Source organism: Macaca fascicularis, chromosome 4 (genome assembly GCF_037993035.2).
Source record: "Macaca fascicularis isolate 582-1 chromosome 4, T2T-MFA8v1.1".
Lineage (NCBI taxonomy): Eukaryota > Metazoa > Chordata > Mammalia > Primates > Cercopithecidae > Macaca > Macaca fascicularis.
The window spans coordinates 147,383,529-147,404,070 of NC_088378.1; the positions used below are offsets into that span (position 1 = coordinate 147,383,529).

The 20,542-nt window shown below is 37.2% G+C and overlaps 1 protein-coding gene across 19 annotated transcripts in view; it reads right to left on the reverse strand.

The window, feature by feature from the left end:
• The window catches only part of CARMIL1 (capping protein regulator and myosin 1 linker 1), a 349,557-nt gene that overhangs the window by 70,968 nt on the left and 258,047 nt on the right, over positions 1-20,542 (reverse strand). For all 19 annotated transcript variants that reach the window (XM_074038752.1, XM_065544339.1, XM_074038747.1 and 16 more), the window contains 2 exons: positions 12,157-12,285; positions 10,062-10,193 (listed from right to left, as the gene is read on the reverse strand). In XM_074038752.1, coding sequence (XP_073894853.1) covers positions 10,062-10,193; positions 12,157-12,285 — 261 coding nt within the window. The remainder of the gene's footprint in view (positions 1-10,061; positions 10,194-12,156; positions 12,286-20,542) is intronic.

Genomic DNA, 20,542 nt, shown 5'->3' on the forward strand with positions numbered 1-20,542 from the left:
CTATTAACTGGTCCAGTGTGAATAAGGACCAATGAAGCACTATTATCGAAAGACTAGTACAGTGGTTTATCTGCTCACATATTAAAATGCAAAGCACAATCCACTAGTAAAATTTCTCATTGCACTGCAGTATGAGCAGCAGAGTAGCACGCTGTTTACAAGGATCATATGGAAAACCAGGGGAATAGAGGAGGGAGGCAGCTGTTTGAGAAGTTTCCAAAAGCCCTTCCTATTTTGACAGTGGTCTGTCCCCATTATAACTCTGGTTGAATAATCACTGAAGTAGTACATTTTCCAAGAAAGCTCCTATACCAATCATCTGCAAGAGATGCAAGTAAGTCAGTTTAAGGCAAATTAGTTTCCTCTTTGACACTGAAATAAACACATTCTGTTCTAGATGGAGTAATAGTCTGGCACTCCTGATACGAACAACCTCAGGAATCAATACTCTGTTTTAATTCTGTCATGTTCTTCAACATATCAGTTACTTTCTGAAAGGTCTCCCTGCATGACAGTGCTAATTCAGTTTGAATGAACTCCACACCTAAAGGGAAGAAGCCTGGCTTCCAATGTAAACTCTGACATGAAATTTCTGTGGAATGTTAAGTGAGTAGTATCAAGTGAATAATCTGCAGATCTCTGCATTTTCATCTATAAAATTATATAAGGTCTCTTTCTGCTCCATGAACACGTAACTTTGACCCTATAAAAAGGAATTTTAGCCTGTCTTAGGCATTTAATTAATCCAGCAAATATTCTGCAGTTAGTTCCTTACCACCACCTTTATCCCAACAGTACAATACACCACTTTAAAAGTAACTTCACCCAGGATTTCCTTTGATCCACACAACTAAAGGTAGACTTTAGATGAGGGAACTGGGGCTCACAGGATGTAAGTGAGCTCAAGGTTGCTCAGCTGGTCACTGGAGTTGGTGAGATGGGGACTCAGGTCTTCTGTTTCCTACTCTTGTTTTCTATTCTACCCATCCTCATTTAATGGCCCTGATCAGCAGCCAAAAGAATGTGCCTTTCATCTCTGCTTTATTACTTGTAAATTTGTTCCCTTGTTCTCTTAAGTAAACAGTATCTAGAGCTGCCAGGTGAACTTTGCAGTGGCAGGACTGGGAGGAAGATGAGAGAGGACTGCAGCCTCTCCTTCATGCCCCATGGACCTCTGCACACCAGACCCTGTTCAACATTCATCCTTCCCATGGCTTCAGAGTGTTACTTATATTCTAGTGAGTCTCAACCAAATGTTTATCTACAATCACCTATACAATACATACGATACATACACAATAAAGCCTAGGGAACTTTTCCACCTGAATGTTCTGCTACGGAAAGTTCAACTGCAATGTGTTGTCCTCCCTTCCCCACTCAAACAATAACAACTACAACAGCAAAATCAGGCTTTCATGCTAAGTTCTTTACTGTGAAAAATGGTATCAAACTAGGTGAGAAATTTGCAAGTCTCACTAGACTCTACCTACCCCAACCCCTTCCACCACAACTATCTCCAAAACATGCTAAATTTATTCCTAGATATTTCCTCAAAAGTGGAAATATGTCAAAATTATTATTCTTTAGCACAGAATAAAAATCCCTGAAGTATCTGGTAGATGCTGAGCTTGCCAGCCTCATTTCATGACATATCTCTCCCTTTCCTTTATAACTAGTCATAATCCAATCATGGTTGTAGTTCCCCATATGATCCAGGCTCTGTTTCCATGCTTTATACATACTGTTTTCTTGACCTAGACTCCTCCATTTCCCCCTCTGGGCCAGAATAAAGCATCTGTACTCCTCTGTACTCAGTTCAATATTTTTCTTTGAGAATATTTTCTTTCTTCCCCTACTCTCTTCACATTCCAAGCTGTATTTGATGACATGCACTCTTTCCTGATGCCATACAGTGGGAACCTCAGTAATCAAAAATAAAATAAAATAAAATAAAATGCTCAAGAAGTTAGTGACTTTTACCCATTTTTGGGTCAAGACACTCCTTTGAGGATCTGATGAACACTTATACAGAAAAATTTATATACAATTTTAATAGAATTCTGGAACTTCACAGAGAGCTAGAATCATCAGACTCTAGATACAGAGTTAGAACCTGGTGACAATTGTGAAACCCACCTTACATCCCCAGGGCCTGGCACACTTCTTAAAACAATCACTAAGGAACATATTAAAAAGTATTACAGGCCCAAGGACTCACTAAGTATGGGTACTATATAGTCCATCTTTTCTGTACTAAACTTCAGTGCTACCTCTGTCATTTCTAACATCTGAATATATGTATGGGTCTATTTCTGGGATCTGTTTTTTTGGTTCATCTACCTCTGCATATTGTCTTAATTATCCTAAGTCTTAACATGTAGTAGAACAAGACTACCAACCTTCTTGTTCTTTATATGTGTCTGGCCTATTTTCGAGCACTGCTTTTCCATATGTTTAGAATCAACTTTGTCAAGTTCTATTAAAAATCTATTGGAATGTCTATTAGAACTGTCAAATAACAGATAAAGTTGGAGAAAAACTGACATCTGTAACAGTAACTTTTCCCACCCACAAATATGACACATATTTTTATTTTAGAATTTCTTTAAAGTCTCTCAATAAACTTTCTCCATTGAGGTGTTAGAGATTTTTGTGTGATTTATTTCCTAGGTACTTTAGATTTTTCGGTTACTATTTTATTATTATTATTATTATTATTCTGAGATGGAGTCTCGCTCTGTCACTCAGGTTGGAGTGCAGTGGTGGCATGATCTTGGCTCACTGCAACCTACATCTCCCAGGTTCAAGCTATTCTTCTGCCTCAGCCTCCTGAGTAGCTGGGATTACAAGCACCTGCCACCATATCCGGCTAATTTTTTTGTATTTTTTTTTAGTAGAGATGGGGTTTTGCCATATTGGCCAGGCTGGTCTCGAACTCCTGACCTCAGGTGATCCACCTGCCTCAGCTTCCCAAAGTGTTGGGATTACAAACATGAGCCACCATACCAGGCTCTCTGTTACTATTTTAAATGGTGACTATTTTTAATGACATTTTCTAACTAGTTGTTGCTGACATATAGAAACACCATTTTTATTTATTTATTTATTCATTTATTTATTTCTTTATTTTGAGACAGGATCTCATTCTGCCACCCAGGCTGGAGTGCAGTGGTGCAATCATAGCTCACTCCCACCTTGCTGGGACTACAGGCACGGGCCACCATGTCCAGCTAATTTTTAAAATTTTTGTAGAGATGAGGTCTCACTGTGTTGTCCAGGCTGGCCTCAAACTCCTTGGCTCAAGTGATCTTCCAGCCTCAGCCTCCCAAACTGCTGGGATTACAGGTGTGAGCCATCGTGCCTGGCCTCATTTTTTACATATTGTTCTACATCTAAAAACCTTATCATACAAATTCAATAACTTACCTGCAGATTCTTCTGGGTTTTCTAAGTAGGACATCATAAAATCTGCAAATTCTGATAATTTTTCTACCTTTTTAATTCTCACATTTCTCATTTCTTTTGCTTATCATATTGCACTGGCTAAGACCTTCAGTATAAAGCTGAATACAAGTGATGATAATAAACATCTTTGCCTTATTCCTGACTTTAAAGGAAGTATTTCCCCCATTAAAAAAAAAATCTAGACCTAGCAAAAATTGGAAAAAATAGCACGAAAAACATCTATTACCCTAACTCTTCAAATTCACCAGTTGCTAATAATTTGCAATATTTGTTTCTCCCTCTCTCTGAAACACCTGAAAGCATGTAGGCATCATGACCCTCACTGCTAACTTTTTAAGTTATCCATTAACAGCTCATTAGTTTTCAGCCTCTCCTCACTTCCAATATTGGTACTTAAAATTATGTATTTCACCCTAAATACTGGTTTAGTTGCCTCCTACAGGTTCTTATGTTACTATTTACATTACTGTTCAATTCCTTATATCCTCTGATTTAAATTATGTCCTCCTCTTTGACCCATGAGTTAGAAGTAATTTTTAAATTTATAAATATGTGGGGTCTTTTTTTTAGCTATCTTTTGTTATTAATTTCTAACTTATTTGAATTGAGACGAGAAAATATGGTCTCTGAAATTGTGCAGATGACCTTAATGACTTCATGGGCATTTTTCATAAATACTCTACGGACACCTGAAAAAAACTGCACATTCTCCTTTTGTTGTGCACTGATTGAATAGTTGCATTAGATTGCAATTGAGATTTCTGTTGTTCAAATCTTCATCATCGTTTTACTTGATCTATCAGTTATGGGCAGTTATTTTAAAAGATCTCTATCACAATGGCAAATTCATCCATTTTTCTTTGTAATTTTGTCCATTTATTCATTCATTTATATACGAAGCCATATGATTAGATGCTTACACACTTGAAATTGTTAAGTATTTCTGGAAAACTGGACCATTTGTCATTATTCACGGACCTGTTTCTCTCTGGTGATACCTCTTCTATGGCCATTTGGGTGGGATCAATTCTTCTGGCTCGGAACTCAACCTTGTATGATATTTAGGATCACTGTCACCTGCCCATGTCAGTCACTATGACACCAAAAATAACCTGATATTTCCTAATGCTCTTCTAGAAATGCAGCATAACTTCTAGTTTAGTGCCTCTGTTTTAGTGATTATACTAGGAATTTTAACATGCATATTTTACTTCATGTGTAAAGCAACACAGTCCAATAGAACTTTGAGATGACAGGAATATCTGTGCTGTCCAATAAGGGAGGCAACAGCCACATGTGGCTACTGAGCTCTTAAAATGTACATACTGCAACTGAGAAACTGAATTTTAAATTTTGTTTAATTGTAATTTTAATGGCTACATGTGGTTAATGCGTAACGCATTGGACAATGCAGTTCTAATGCTGAATTCCTAACACTTCTCCAGAATAAAACTAAGACCTTGGATTGCTTTAACTGACTTTCTACTAACTTATACACTCACTTTCAGTATTTGCTTTTTAAAATTTTACAGCATGTTAGACATTAATGTCATTGTTTCATGAAATGTTACCATTTCCTCATATTTGGACCTTCCCGGCTCATTAGTCTTTCACAATTGTAGCTCAGACTACATTTTTAGATAATTTTTCTTTGTCCTAAAGTATATCCTTTAGTGTTTGGTGTGTGTGTGTGTGTGAGTGTGTGTGTGTGTGTGTGTAGCCCAGTGACAGTAAATGATCTCAGTTTTTGAAGTGATGAAAATGCTTTCACCTTCATTTGTAAAAACTAGGTCCATTGAGTATATAATTCTAGATTGATATGTTATGTACTCTCTAAAGTTTAAAGATACTATTTCATTGTCTTCTGGATTCCATTAACTATTGAGAAGTGAGCTGTCAGTCTTAATACTGGTCTTTTTTTAAGTAATTAAAAAAGGGCCTCTCCCTGCCTGCCCCCAACCACCAACTCTGGCCTCCTTTCAAGATCTTTATCTTCAGCGCTCTTCACTTTTTATTACAACGATTCTAGATGTAAGTTTGCTTTTATCTATCCTGCTTTAGGTTTCACTGCGCTTCCTGCATCAGAAGATTCTGGTCTTTAATTCATCTCTGAAATTCTCAGCTGTCATCTCTTCAAATGTTGCCTTCCCCTAGTCTCTGTTTTCTTTTCTGGGGGGAAATCTAAATTAGGCTTATGTTAAATTTCTCATTCTATCCATATTTCCTAACTTTTTTTATATAGCCTTCATTTTGTTAGTCTCCCTGTTTTACTACCTTCAGACAACTTGTAGTGAACAGGCCCTGTTTTTGAAATACGATAATCCAATTTTGTTTTGATGTATCTCTAATGACAGTTATGAGGGTCTATATGTCTTAACTGTAAAAATAACTAATGGTACTTAGGAAACCTGTTTAATATTTGTAAAATAAATTGGATTAATATCCTTAACATGGCAGCTATGCTCTTATATTCTTGCAGTGAGCCAATGACTTGTAATTCATTACCAGCAAATACAACTTCCATAGTAAAATGCCCTGAAATCTTCCTTTCTTTTGCTTTGGAAAATATAAAGTCTAGAAAGAAGAAAACTCAGAGAACTCTTCTGGCTAAACTGAGTTAATAGTTGACAAAATGCCACCTAAATCCCTCAGGCCTCATATCCTAAGTAAAGCTGAAATTTACCAGTCAAGTATTTTACCATTTAAGCCCTGAACGAAATTAAGAATTTCCTAGGCCAACACAAATACCCTAGACTTTAAGTCCAGAAGGGAGAAATGAATGTTTCCTTATGTTAAAACATTCGATTCCCCTTTGTTCATCTACTACTGTTCCAGGAATGAACGTTAGGATCAAAACAGGGAAAACAGGGGACTGTTGTCATTCTGAAATACCTAAAACAGGCCAGTTTAGAGAAAACATCATCGCCTTCAAAGAAGGAATTTCTCCAGACTTACTGCTTTATTCTCCTCCAGGAAGTATACTAAGAAGGCTGGCTTATCTGGCCATTTATTTTGCTTTCTGAAATAATACTTTGGAAAGATGGCTTAAAGAGTTATTTGAACTTATTCTCATTCAATGTTCAAAATGTCTATGACTGGCCATGGTACAGGATGATCAAACATTAGAGCTGGAATAAATCCCCCTGATTATCATGAGGCCAAGATAATCTTGCAGAAGGAAACGTGGTCCAAAAAAGTTAGGCAACTTGTTTAGAGCACACAGCAGGAAACCCAGGACACAAATCTAGGCCTGCTGGCTTCCTTTTTTTAATCTACCACTTCCTATAATAAAAACTATTTTTACAAAATAACTTTTAAACAAGATAATCCATCGACTTTAGCTCTTGTGAGTTTAATATGTTAATTTTAGAGAATGTGGGAAATAGAAAAAGGAAACTTTTTAACTAGGAAAATCTGATAGTAGTAGTGAATTCAATAAGAGACACAATAGTTTAAAACTGAACACTGGTTATATTAAAAATACACTTTGCCTACATAATTTTAAGAAAATCAATGCATTAGAAGTTTATATAAATTTTATAAATGGTATTTTTTAAAAAATAGTAAAAGGTTGTCCATTTGTCATGTAAGCTGGAAGGAAATATAAGGAAGTCCATTAGAAGTATCAAAACTGAAATGTGCACCCAGTTAAAAGAACATTTTAAAATACATTTAATTAAGATGTTTTGGTTGAGGATTTTCTCTGCTTCATTCCAGACATCCCCAAAGGAGAAGAAACTTGAAACTCAGAAGGACGGAGAATAATAAAAACAAGTAAGTAGGGAACAGGAAAAGGTGGGGAAAAGGCCATTTGGAGGCCCGGGACCTTCGAAATAGTGAGAATGAGAGAAAAGCATGCTACGATATTTGCAAACAAGGAGGCGATGATGAATGGAGAACAATGGGGATGTTTAAAGAGGGGTCAGAGAAATCAGCCTGAAAAAAAAGTAGGAAATGCCTATTTACAGAAAATATTTTGAACCCTAAATATATTTATATTATTTTAGGCTTTTAAAAATACATATAGTTGGCCGGGCGCGGTGGCTCAAGCCTGTAATCCCAGCACTTTGGGAGGCCGAGTCGGGCGGATCACGAGGTCAGGAGATCGAGACCATCCTGGGTAACACAGTGAAACCCCGTCTCTACTAAAAATACAAAAACTTAGCCGGGCAAGGTGGCAGGCGCCTGTAGTCCCAGCTACTCGGGAGGCTGAGGCAGGAGAATGGCGTGAACCCGGGAGGCGGAGCTTGCAGTGAGCTGAGATCCGGCCACTGCACTCCAGCCTGGGTGACAGAGCGAGACTCCGTCTCAAAAAAAAAAAAAAAACAACAACAACCAAAAAAAAATAAATAAAAATAAAAATACATATAGTTATACTTCAGATATTCTCCTTCTGCTCCCTCCTGAGAAAGAGACTGGCAAGAATCCATTTCAACAATTCCATGCAATGAGAAGAAAATGAACACCAAAGATATAAGGGGTGGTTTGTCGTTTAGACCAGTTGAAATGACAATTTTGAAGCTGTTTGATAGGAAAGGTCCTGTTACAAATGTTTCATGCCCATTTAAATTCTAGCCAATTTTCAGTATGGAATAAGTTCTTACAAATGAAACAAATTAGGCAATAGATATGAATACATAATTTACAGAAGAAGAAATACAAAGGCGGGATGAAATTACTTGATGCATCACTGAGTTATTGAAGAAATCCAAAAAACACAATGAGGCCGGGAGCGGTGGCTCATGCCTATAATCCCAGCACTTTGGGAGGCAGAGGCAGGCAGATCACTTGAGCTGATGTCAGGAGTTTGAGACCAGTCTGGCTAATATGGTGAAACCCCGTCTCTACTAAAAATACAAAAATTAGCCGGGCGTGGTGGCCGACACCTGTAGTCCTAGCTACTTGGGAGGCTGACACGGGAGAATAGCTTGAACCCAGGAGGCAGAGGTTACAGTGAGCTGAGATCATGCCATTGCACTCCAGCCTGGGTGACAGAGCTAGACACCATCTCAAAAAACAAAAAGACACAATGAAAAAATTTTTTTCTCCATTACATGGAAAAATATTAAAAGGTTGATAAACTTAGCGTTGTTAAAGATGTGGCAAAATCAGCAATTGCCTGCACTAGTGAATAGCAGTGTGTGAATACATATGAAAGTATAATACTATTTGACATAACAATGGGTCAGTTATAGACATTTACCCTAACTAAATTAATCAGAAATTATAAAATAAATTATGCTGGTACATCTATGCAATGGAATACCACATAGCCATTAAAAATGATTATTCATCAACCTATAATTGTATTCATGACATTGTACCAAATAGAATAAGGTTACCAATCAGTATGTATAGTATGATCACTTATATAAAAAACTGTTTATATAGGCACAGAATGTCTAGAAATTCACTAAGATATTAACAGAGATACTACCTCTGGGATCTCAGGGAATTTTTTCACTTTCTTTTATTCCCTACATGTTAGTATTGGTTAAACATTTCACAAAGAGTAAGTCAGTTTTTACAGTTAAAAATAAACAACAAAGCCAATTTTGTTTTAAATATGTTATCCTTCATGGAGGATAAAACAAGTGCTATTAATTAATAAATGGTCTAGCAGAACTCTACCGTCCACTCCTTTTACGGATTAAAAACAACCATGATTAAATAAAACAAAAATGACACACAGAGTCTCTCTGTATCATATGCACAGGAAGACAGGGGATTAAACTCCTTAAAAAGAAAACCCCACATTTTCTCCTTCATTAACTTAATTTTCAAAGAGAGTAATTAACATGCTGCAAAGTTATTACTGATTTGTACTTCAAATCCCTATATGCTGTAGTAATTGTGTTCTCAGAAGAAAACCGGCCAAATACTTACACAAATTCAGACACAGTTTTTACAAGCTGCCTTGATAGGCAGATTGGAAGTGATGAAAACTTTCTGAACGTGAAATTTATCTAGTGTAGGTGTTTCTTGAAGTTACTTTAAGCAAAAGCTGGTCTTAGATTAGTCTATTCCCCTAAAATTTCAATAACTTCTTCTTTTTTTTTTTTTTTAAAACCTTTTTTTCACCTTTTTTCCAGTGAATCTATAGGCAGGTCTCTGCAACTTTGAGTACCTTGTAATTACATTTAAATACCTTTCCTAGTCTTTCAACCAGCTCCTTACAAGATTATCTATTCACCCAGTGGCAGACTCCCCACATAAGCACTATCTAGGTAATGTAAATGTACTTACCATCATTTTTCCCATTCTCTAAATCAGATGTTAATAACAGAAGGTATTTTTTCCTGAAGCACACTTCTCTTTCTACTCCCTTAATAGAAATCAATCATTCCTTTATCAGTGGCAACCCATAATTTATTAGGTACATTTAGAGGTTTACCATCAAAAATGATTATGTAAGAAGTCTTTCCAAAACTTATAATGAAGCTGCAAAAGACACAGTATTCAATTTTTACTACAAGTACATCTTTGCAGCATGCACACATACAAATCTATAAAACACAGATAGCTATGGAATAAAATGCTATCACACATAGTTAAATCTTAACAATTTCATTTCCCAAATAACAAATCCCACAAACCTTTAGTTGTTCATCTACTACTCTTGTAACTTCTCCAGCCATTGATTCCAGGGTCTCCTGAATTGGACTGGATAACAAGCCACTGGCTCCCGCCCAAGATGCACCACCAACATGGTATAAATTTGGTAACAACTGTAAGAGAAATAAAAAAAAAAAACCTCTTTATAACTGAGTAAATATTTCAATCAAAGCCATTGCAGAGTGAATGAGAAGGGTGAAGACATACTGTTAGGCGTAATCTCTTCTCAGTCAAAGGCTCTTTGCACGGATTAATAAACTGATATCCAGACTATGGGCATTCATTTTTATTCAATGAATCATGGCAACCCTAAGAAACACTAGACTGGGTATTAGGAGACTTTCACATTGACCACTTCTGTCATTAAGCAGCTTTGAAACCACAGGAATAATACATTACCCCCTCATGTCTTTTTTTTTTCTTTTTGAGATGGAGTTTTGCTTTTGTTTCCCAGGCTGGAGTGCAATGGCACAATCTCGGCTCACTGCAACCTCTGCCTCCCGCCTTCAAGCGATTCTCCTGTCTCAGCCTCCCGAGTAGCTGGGATTACAGGCACATACCGCTGCGCCCAGCCCCGCTTCGTGTCTTAATTTCTTTATCTGGGGTATGAACGCTGAGCTGCTTTTACTTACAACACTTCTATCACCAAAAGTGTAGGTGTTTGCCACACCGGACAAGTCTCCAGTTCTCTGCATACACTAAATGGGTGTCCTACAAATCTATTCAATTCAATTCTGACACTGTCTACCCAGAGTTTGCCTCGGATCCCAAAAGCGAAGGACTCAGTCTCACCAGACTATCCCCAATTCAGATGGCAGTCACAGGTCCCAGGTTGTTACTGGTACTTCTAACAAGCCTTAAATTCAAGGGGCTCCCATAAATCCTTTCTCAGTTTCCGTAATTTGCTAAAATGACTTACAGAACTCAGCCAAGCATTTTACTTATGATTACTGGTTTATTATGCAAGATACAGCTCAGGAGTAGCCAAACAGAAGATGTATAGGGTGAAGTACGGAGCTGGGGGAGCTTCGGGGGCACTCTCCAGGTATACAGCCCTCCCAGCATGTTGATGAGTACATCAACCCAAAAGTTCTCTGAAGACTACTGTTTAGAGTAGTCTTCTTTTATGGAGGACCCATTACATAGACATGACTGATTAAATCATTGGCCATTGGTGTCCATTCAATCTCCAGCCCCTCTCCATTTCCATGGATTCCAGGGGGTGGAGCTGACAGATTCAGTTCACTAATAACATGGCTGGTTCCTCTGGCAACCTTCCCTATCCTGCAACTTTCTAGGGGCACAGGAAGAGTCACCTCATTAGGATAAACTCTGGTGTGATGAGAGGGGCTTTTCATTAATAATAAAGATGCTATTATCATCTCTGTCACTCAGGAAATTACAGGGGTTTTAGAAGCTCTGTGCCAGGAACCAGGGACAAAGACCAAATATTATAACAAAAGATGCTCCTATCATCCCTATCACTCAGGAAATTACAAGGGTTTTAGAAGCTTCATATCAGGAACTGGGAACAAAGACCAAATATACATTTCTTATTGTATCACCAGAGTATCTGATTGATCTACAGTTTCCTCATACTCATGACATTCAGTGATTGTGTGATTCTAACAGCAGAACCAAAACCAGATCTCAGTTTTTCTGACTCACAGTTAAGTCCTTGCTCTACTAAGTCACACACTGGGAACCAAAGTCTAATGTGAAAGAAACTTCCTTTTAGAGGCAACAGAGGGGAGTTTCATGTTATCAGCTTAGAAGCAGAATCATTTTAAATGAGCTGTTACTCATTTAAACTACAGCTCCCTTTCAGTTGTTGAGGGTCCAATCACACCCTCTGGAAATCACCCTGGCCCTCTGCTTTTTATTCTATATCTTGATTATTGGTAATCAGCACAGGTACAGAAAGGAGGTCAAGGCTAATTCAGTTCACTTTGCCACTTGTTAGTAAACTTGGAATTGGGTAGAGAGAGAAAGAAAGTTGAAACTGGTTTCTAAAACTAAATTTTATTAAACGCTTTTATTACACCAGACTCTCACACAGCCTGAAGTGAAACTCACCGTTTTAGAGTTCTTAGCATCACGCATGAGCCGCTCTGCTGATTTTAAATCTTCCTGGATAGCATCTCCCCCACAATTTCGTAAGGAGTTGAGATGATCTTGTACTTTCACACATATTCTGTCAATCATCTGCTCCAAACCAGAAAAAGACAAGCATCCAAGTCAGCCCCGCCGATATTCAGATAGAAGGAAACACAGAATGAAGGAGTATGAAAACAACTTCAGCAAACCACAGAATGCATGAGGATGAAAACCTCAAACCCTTCTAACTGGAATCGTTGAGAATGCTGCTTATAAGCAATTATTAATTAACTTTATTCATGCAAGTAACCTTTGGCAACTTTAACATCAGAAAAAAATTGAAGGCATTTCAGTTCCCTTTCCTGCCTTAGGGAATGCAGCACCTAGAACAAAAGTGAACACTTCTTGATGATTCAGAAGCTCACTTGGTGACATTCTGCTAGATACTAACTCCTTCATTAACTTTCAGTGAGCACCCTCTGTGTTAGACATAGAGTTAGGTACTGAGGAAACAGAGAAATAAAATGTGCAACACTGAGACTGTTGCGATGACTACAAAATGATGCCCGACAGTCAGTTGGTCTCAATACTATAGAAACCAGAGTATCTCTTAAAAATCGGTATTTTAAAAATTGATTCAATTACACGAACCATTTTTCTTTGTAAACTAAGAGCTACCAAAAAACAAAAACAAATTGAGGTTTTATTAAACTGACATAGGTAATAATAAAGTCAATATCGTCTAATTTACAGTAAGATGCCTCCCCTGCCAGGTTAATTGCACCTAAATCATTCTCAACTGTTTTATGGATATAAATACAAAACCCAATAGGAGATGGTGGATCCCTATGGTAGACAAAAAATAATACAAAAGGTAAGATTATGCTCTTCTATACTTATACAAAAAAGCATGAAGGAAGCCAAGAAGTCTGAAGAAAAAGATAACCACAGTGTGGTTTTAAAAGTGTCTCCAATATTTTCGTCAGAGCTGCCAGTTGTCTATTTATTTCATGTTCTTAAAAAAATTATTCATGCTTCAAAGACCTTACATGTCAAGAGTCCCCTTCCATCTGATAATTCATTTGGCAGAGGAGACAAACAATATTCTTTTTTTAGTTAAATTTGCACTTCTCTATTTTGAATTATTTGATATCATAACTATAGGAAGCTAAAGTCTGCCCTTCTTCCCCCATAAATTTCAAAATGATAAGAGACTTTTACACACTATTCCGAAGACTTCAAGTCTGATTACAAAGCCCATGTTTACTTGCTGCAGCACTGCCATCTCTCTTGCCTTTTTCTTTGTAAAGTCACGTTCATAATATCTACCGTACCTTCTTTACTAGTGTGTTATGAAGACAATTCAGTAATATAACACCACTCAAAGCACCTATTACTGATAAAGGGCCAGTAATGCCAAAGTTCATGTATAATAAAAACAGCTCCTATTGCTGTAAAATATATTGAGGTTACATAAGTTAGTATCTTGAGATCCCCATAGGAGAAAGAAGTTATATGAATATTGCTTCTCACATCAAATTCTCTGCCTAAAATCCCTAAAATTTAAGATAAGAAAGTTATGATTCCTGCCTATGATTGCAGGCAGAAATCATATCTTTCTGCATTTACACAATGCCCTGAATAGAGCTAACTATAAGTTTTTAAAAATCTTAATTGATAGAAATCATAACTCTTCTAACTATTGTATTGATCTGTGCTTCCTGAAGCAAAAAGGGTCATCAATAATTCATATTTTACAAAGAATGAATGCCCAATTTCAAGAGACAAATAAGCCACACACTAAGAAAGAAATTGATATACATTTGGGGCCGCAATAGGCTAATTTGAGAGGCATGTGGATGAGGCACTATAAAGCTGGTATCTTTAATCACCAAGAGAGACCAAAGAGATGCTTGAAATGTATGCATTCACCAAAGAGAGAGGGTTTACAGGAACTTAACAAAAACAGTTTTTAAGTAGAACATTTTAAAATGTCATCCAAAAGAAAAATCAAAATTAAGTTCTTCAATTCAAAGGAGACATAAAAATCTCACGTCTCCAAGATTCTTCTGAGCATAGCTCAACAGACCACATGTAGATCCTTTACCATGAAAGAGCTCAAAGCTCAGAAAAGGTAAACTATTTAAGATGACATACAATGATTACACAGAGTACAAACTGAAAATTTTGAAAAAAGTAAATCAAGGGGTTTATCAGTTCATAATTCATCTCTCAAGTACATAAATATGAAAAATAAACAAGATGCAATCTGAAAGGCTATAATCTCTTGGGTTACTCCGTTAGAAGACCTCATAGAAGACGGTTGTGTTAGGGCTGTTTAGTTTAACCTCTCTACTTCACCCTAACCCTATAGTGTTCAGTTTCTCTAAAGCTACACAGAAAAGTTGTTGACTGCCATAGTTTACAAAGTCCAATTCCTTCCAAGAAAATGTACCCTGTCATTCCCAGACATGGTTTTGAGTCTCAATCTGTCTTCTTACATCCATCCTGCAGTTCCCATATCTTCCCCTTGTGAACACCCTGCACAATCATATGATCTCTTCCAGTGACAGTCTTGCACATATTTAAATATACCCATCTTTTCTTCCTTAGCGTTCTTTTCTTCAGGTTTAACATTCCCAGCTCCTTTTCCCATGCCTACACTGACACAGTTCTGCAGTCCTTGACCTCCTTTCCTGTAAGTCACTTCTGCATTCTGTCTTCCACCTAGAACCTCATGAAGTATGCCCTCCTCAGTGAAATGGATTGTAACATAAGAGTGGACTGGTAAGCACAGAGCTGAGCTTCCTTACTGTAGAAAGTATACCTTCATTAATACAGTACAAGTCAAATTGGTTTCTTTGGCAACTATGTCACACCATTAACTCATATCATACTTGCTGGTGACTACCTAGGCTTTTTCAAATATACTGGGCTATTGAACCCACGTGTAAGAATTACAACTATTAGCAATAAATGTCATCTGTTGTTGCTCACAAGTTGATACAACTGATCTTACTTCCAGCAAACAGCTTATTCATAGAAAATTTTATCACTCTCCACATCTGTTTCTTTATTCCATTCAATAGAAATAAACTGAACACCTGGCATAGAGGAGATACAGTGTTGAAAAACGTTACCCCTTGCCATCAGCAACTTAAAAACCTAGAAGTGGGAAGAAATATTGACAATTAATAGTAACGTAAGACACAAAGTGCTACATAATATCCACAAGGACATGAACATTTTATTTTCTTCACTGCTGAATTCCTATTTCTTAAGATAGTGCCTGCCATATCATAGACCTTTACAACTGTTTATTCAATGATAAATGAATGATATAAGCTTTTAAAAAATTTTAGCCAAAGGAGGAATCACACCTAGGTGAGGTTAAAAATTACTTTTATTTTTTTTTTTAGCTGAGTCCTGAAATATTTGTACAGATTGAGAAAACAGAAGGGATTGTTAAGCAAAAGAATGAACCCAAGCAGTGGTACATCCAGACACTATGACTCCTATCTCCTGGTTAGGAATAGAGGCACCTTATAGTGGGAGATCAGATTGGAATGATGGGTTAAGGTAGGATATTATAGCACTCCAGTGCAGGCTAAGAGGTTGAACATGGTGTCCAAGGCACACAGTACCACTTCCCCAGCTCTCCCCCACAATTGTGAGCTCTAGAAATCCCTTCCCATAAAAACATTCATGGTGGCTCACGTCCCTGATACAAAGGGCATGGGCTGTGGAAAGCAGGAAGAGACACGGAAGATGAAAAAACTAGTTCTTGCAGTTCTTGTTTAAAAAAAAAAAAAAAAAAAGACGTAGAAGGTAGTTAGTAAAAAGACCTTAGCAAGAGGGCTGGTAGTATAAATAAAAACATAAGAAGTATCTTTTGCAGCCACTGGACAGTATATAATGGGTAATGGATGGGGAAAGCAAATGAAGAGTTCAAGATGACTCCAAAGGTTCAACTCTCAGTGAATGATGATGTTCCTGAGTGAAACGGCAAAATCAAGAGTTCAAAAGGATGAGTTTGGTCTTAATGACTGGTATCTCAGAATGCCAAAGGAGTGGAGATGCTGAAAAAAATAAGTGGCAAGATAGGGCTCTCTGGAAAGAAACAGGGACTGAATGGTTAGATCCAGGAGTCATCTACAGATGAGAGAGTTAAAACAGAAGTAAACAGCCAAAGGAAAAGAACACTAAATACAAAGCTTTGAAAAAAAATCCTGTATTGGGGATATGAAAAGAGAAAGAGTTGTGTAGAAAGTAGAAGGTAAGACACAAGAGTGGCAGAACATTCAGAATGGCACATTGTCCAATGAACTAAGAATTGAGTTTTAAGAAAGATGAGATGGTCCATAATAATGATGGTAACCGTAATAATAAAAATAACAGCCAAAAAAAACCATTAATGTTTACTGGTAAGAAGCCAAGTACTTTTCAAGCATTATCTCAGTTACTCTTTACAGCACCTTCATAGATGGGTACTATCATCATCCCCAATAAACAGATAAAAAAACTGAGGCTTAAAGAGGTTAGTAAGTGACTAACTTAAGTTCGTACACATAGGGAATAGCAGAGCCTGGATTTATATCTGGGGTCATCTGACTTGAGAGCCCAGATTCTTAACCATAATATTCTGCCTCCTTTTATCAAGAGACAAAGAAGGAGAAAAGGCCCCGGCACTTTGTGACAAAGAAACCAATGAAAGAGCCATTTCAGTAGATAAAGAGGGACAGAGGCCATTTTTCAAAAGGTTGCAAAGTGAGTGTTTAACAAAGTTAGGACTGCAAATGTAAAGATGTGCACATGAAAGAGGAAAGGGAATATACCAAGCAAATAGCTGTAAGCAGTAAAGCCCCCTCCCCCGCCTCCTCTTTCTTTCTCTCCTTCTTTCCCTCTTTCTTTCTCTCTCTCTCTCTCTCTTTCTTTCTTGGTGAGAAGGCTAAATAGAAGAGCATGGCGAGTGGCAGGCAATTCTGGGCCTGTTTTTATAACTACGGTTTTATTGTTAACACTCATTCATTTACATATTGTCTGTGGTGGCTTTCACCGTACCACAGCAGAGTTGAGTAGCTGCAACAGAGATCCTATGGGCTCCAAAACTAGTAAAATATTTACTATATGGCTTTTTACAGAAGAAGTTTGCTGAGTCCTAATTAAGAGGCTTTATCATCTGGAAAAAGGAGGTATCAAAAACGAAGGTAGAATGTTGAGTCTTACAAAAATATTTCCTAATCAAAGTCACCAGACAAAAACAAATACAAGCAGTTATGAGACTTCAATATTTCATTAAAACATTTTTTAATGCCTTTGATGTCACCTGAGAATGATGACTGAGAATGATGGCTATTAAGTTGGCAGGGGTATTAGTCACAGAGGGTCTATCCTTTCTATATTCAGGTTTTTGGAATCTTCAAGGTAAATCTCTCCTGAAGTGACTAAAATGATTAAAGTCTAAAAACTGCTAATCATAATGTCCTAAGAAATTCCCAAAGTGTAAAGGTGGCAATATACCTACTACATAATGACTTAGATAATTCAGAATAATGCCATCTATGCAGAATTAAGCATCCACCAACTGCTCTTGTGTACAATTTTCTCTCAATTGATGAAACGTACTTTTAAGAATAAGCATTAAAGGGTGCTGCTGTAATTTCTTTTGGATGGGCAAAATCTGCTCTGAATTAGGGGGAAAAAGTTGGAAAGATATTATATTAAGAAAAGAAAGGCTGAGGCAGGAGAATCGCTTGAACCTGGAGGCGTAGGTTGCAGTGAGCCAGGATCCCGCCATCGCACTCCAGCCTGAGCGACAAGAGCGAAACTCCGTCTCAAAAAAAAAAGGAAAAAAAAAAGAAAGAAAAGAAAAGAAGTCTTGGGCCGGGCACGGTAGCTCACACCTGTAATTCCAGCACTTTGGGAGGCCATGGTGGGTGGATCACTTGAGGTGAGTTCGAGACCAGCCTGGGCAACATGGTGAAACCCTGTCTCTACTAAAAATACAAAAATTAGCCGGGCATGGTGGTAGGTGCCTGTAATCCCAGCTACTCAGGAAGCTGAGGGAGAAGAATTGCTTGAACCCGGGAGGCAGGGGTTGGTAGTGAGCTGAGATTGCGCCACTGCACTCCAGCCTGGGTGACAGAGTGAGAAGTCTTCATTATTGTAGCTCATAAAGGAACACAAGACAAAGTGTCAATGTAACTATCATTGCTTTTCATATTGAACACAAAAACCTGTTAATAACAGTAAACCATAAAATACTAGGCTAGTATTAGTTCTTTGCAGGAAAATAAATTAGATTTTTAAGGGACTGGTAAGGTCAAAATAATGGCTTTATCAAAAGTCCTGCTACTTCACCAGTACAACTTTTCTTCTCGACACATATTGGTTTACTTTTTCTTGCTTAAACAATGCATATTTATAAAACATTCAAACCATACTGAGAAGTATAAGAGAATAAAATACACCTTTCATATCACCTAAAATAACCATCATTAATATTGTGACGAACACCCTTTCACATGTCTCTATGCCTATCTATATAGTCATCCATATTTTACCTAATTGGAATATTATACATGACATTTTTATTATGGACATCTTTCTTTCATTCTCTGTTAAGAAGAAGCAACAGAAAATTAAATAACATTTTTAACAAGGTAAGAAAATAATGTGAGTCATTCAACATGGTCTAAAATGACAAAAATTTCCCTACTAGTCAATTCTTTTCAATTTGCAGAGAAAAATTCTTTTTTTTTCTAAAGCCTCTAAATTTCTAATTTCTCTAATTTCTTCTAAGCTTCTAATTTCTCTAAAGCCTCTGCTCTTTTAATTCCTCTGGTGGCTTCCATTTTAAATTTAAATAGGATACTTATTTTTATGTTTTTGATTTATGAATTATAGAAAATAGCAGTTAATTCCATGAAATAAAAACTAAACATTTAGCATACTTATAATACCATTCAACTTTCTCCCTCTTAAACTTCTAATTTTAGTATCTTTCATTACCTTTACATTATTGTGATTTTCAACATTTACAATCTGTTATGTAGCAATAATTAAGATTGCCATTCAGATGATTAGAGACTTAAATGTTAGACCTAATACCATAAAAACCCAGAAGAAAACCTAGGTAATACCATTCAGGACATAGGCATGGGCAAGGACTTCATGTCTAAAACACCAAAAGCAACGGCAACAGAAGCCAAAATTGACAAATGGGATCTAATTAAACTAAAGAGCTTCTGCATAGCAAAAGAAAATACCATCAGAGTGAACAGGCAACCTACAGAATGGGAGAAAATTTTTGCAATCTACTCATCAGACAAAGGGCTAATATCCAGAACCTACAAAGAACTCAAACAAATTTACAAGAAAAAAACAAACAACCCCATCAAAAAGTGGGCAAAGGACATGAATAGACATTTCTCAAAAGAGGACATTCATACAGCCAACAGACACATGAAAAAATGCTCATCATCACTGGCCATCAGAGAAATGCTTGTCTAATATTAAAATTTTAAACCCTCTAAAATGTAGTTATAAAGTTGTGATTATGGCTGCCCCAGAGAAAGACATGCCAATCCCATGTCCCTTAACCCCGTAGCTCAAAGTAGATTTTCCCAAAGCAGCGATTTTTAAAATCTTTCTTTCAGCTTGTAAAACTTCTACAATTTCATATCTGCTATCATATCCTATTTATACCTCATATTGCATACTTTCCTGTTTGAGAATTTATTCAAGTAACTTTTTTTCATATATGGAATACAAAGGGAATAGAGTTTCTGAGTTCATGTCTGAAAACAGCTAGGTATACGATTCTTGGTCCAGAATAAATCCATTTCCAAACTAAGAAGACATTACTTCGTTTACATATACTAATTGGGATTGATGCTAATAAATGATTCTAGTTCCCTTGTAAGATAGCCCATTTACTCTTTCTGGAACTTTTTTTTTTTTTTTTTTGAGTCAGAGTCTCACACGCACTTGGCCCACTGCAACCTCTACCTCCCAGGTTCAAGTGATTCTCCTGCTTCAGCCTCCCAAGTAGCTGGGAGTACAGGTCTGTGCCACTACGCCTGGCTACTTTTTCTTTTGTACGTTCAATAGAGACAGGGTTTCACCATGTTGGCCAGGCTGGTCTGAAACTCCTGACCTCAAGTGATCCACCTGTCTCAACCTCCCAAGTGTTGAGATTACAGGCGTGAGTCACGGCATCCGGCCCGGAACTCTTTAAGATTTTTTTTTTCTTTATTCTAAGTGTTCTGAGATACCACCAAGATATATTTAGATGTGGATCCCTTTGCCCTCTCATTCTGATCAATTCTAGTGGGCTATATCAATTCCAAGACTCATATGAAAT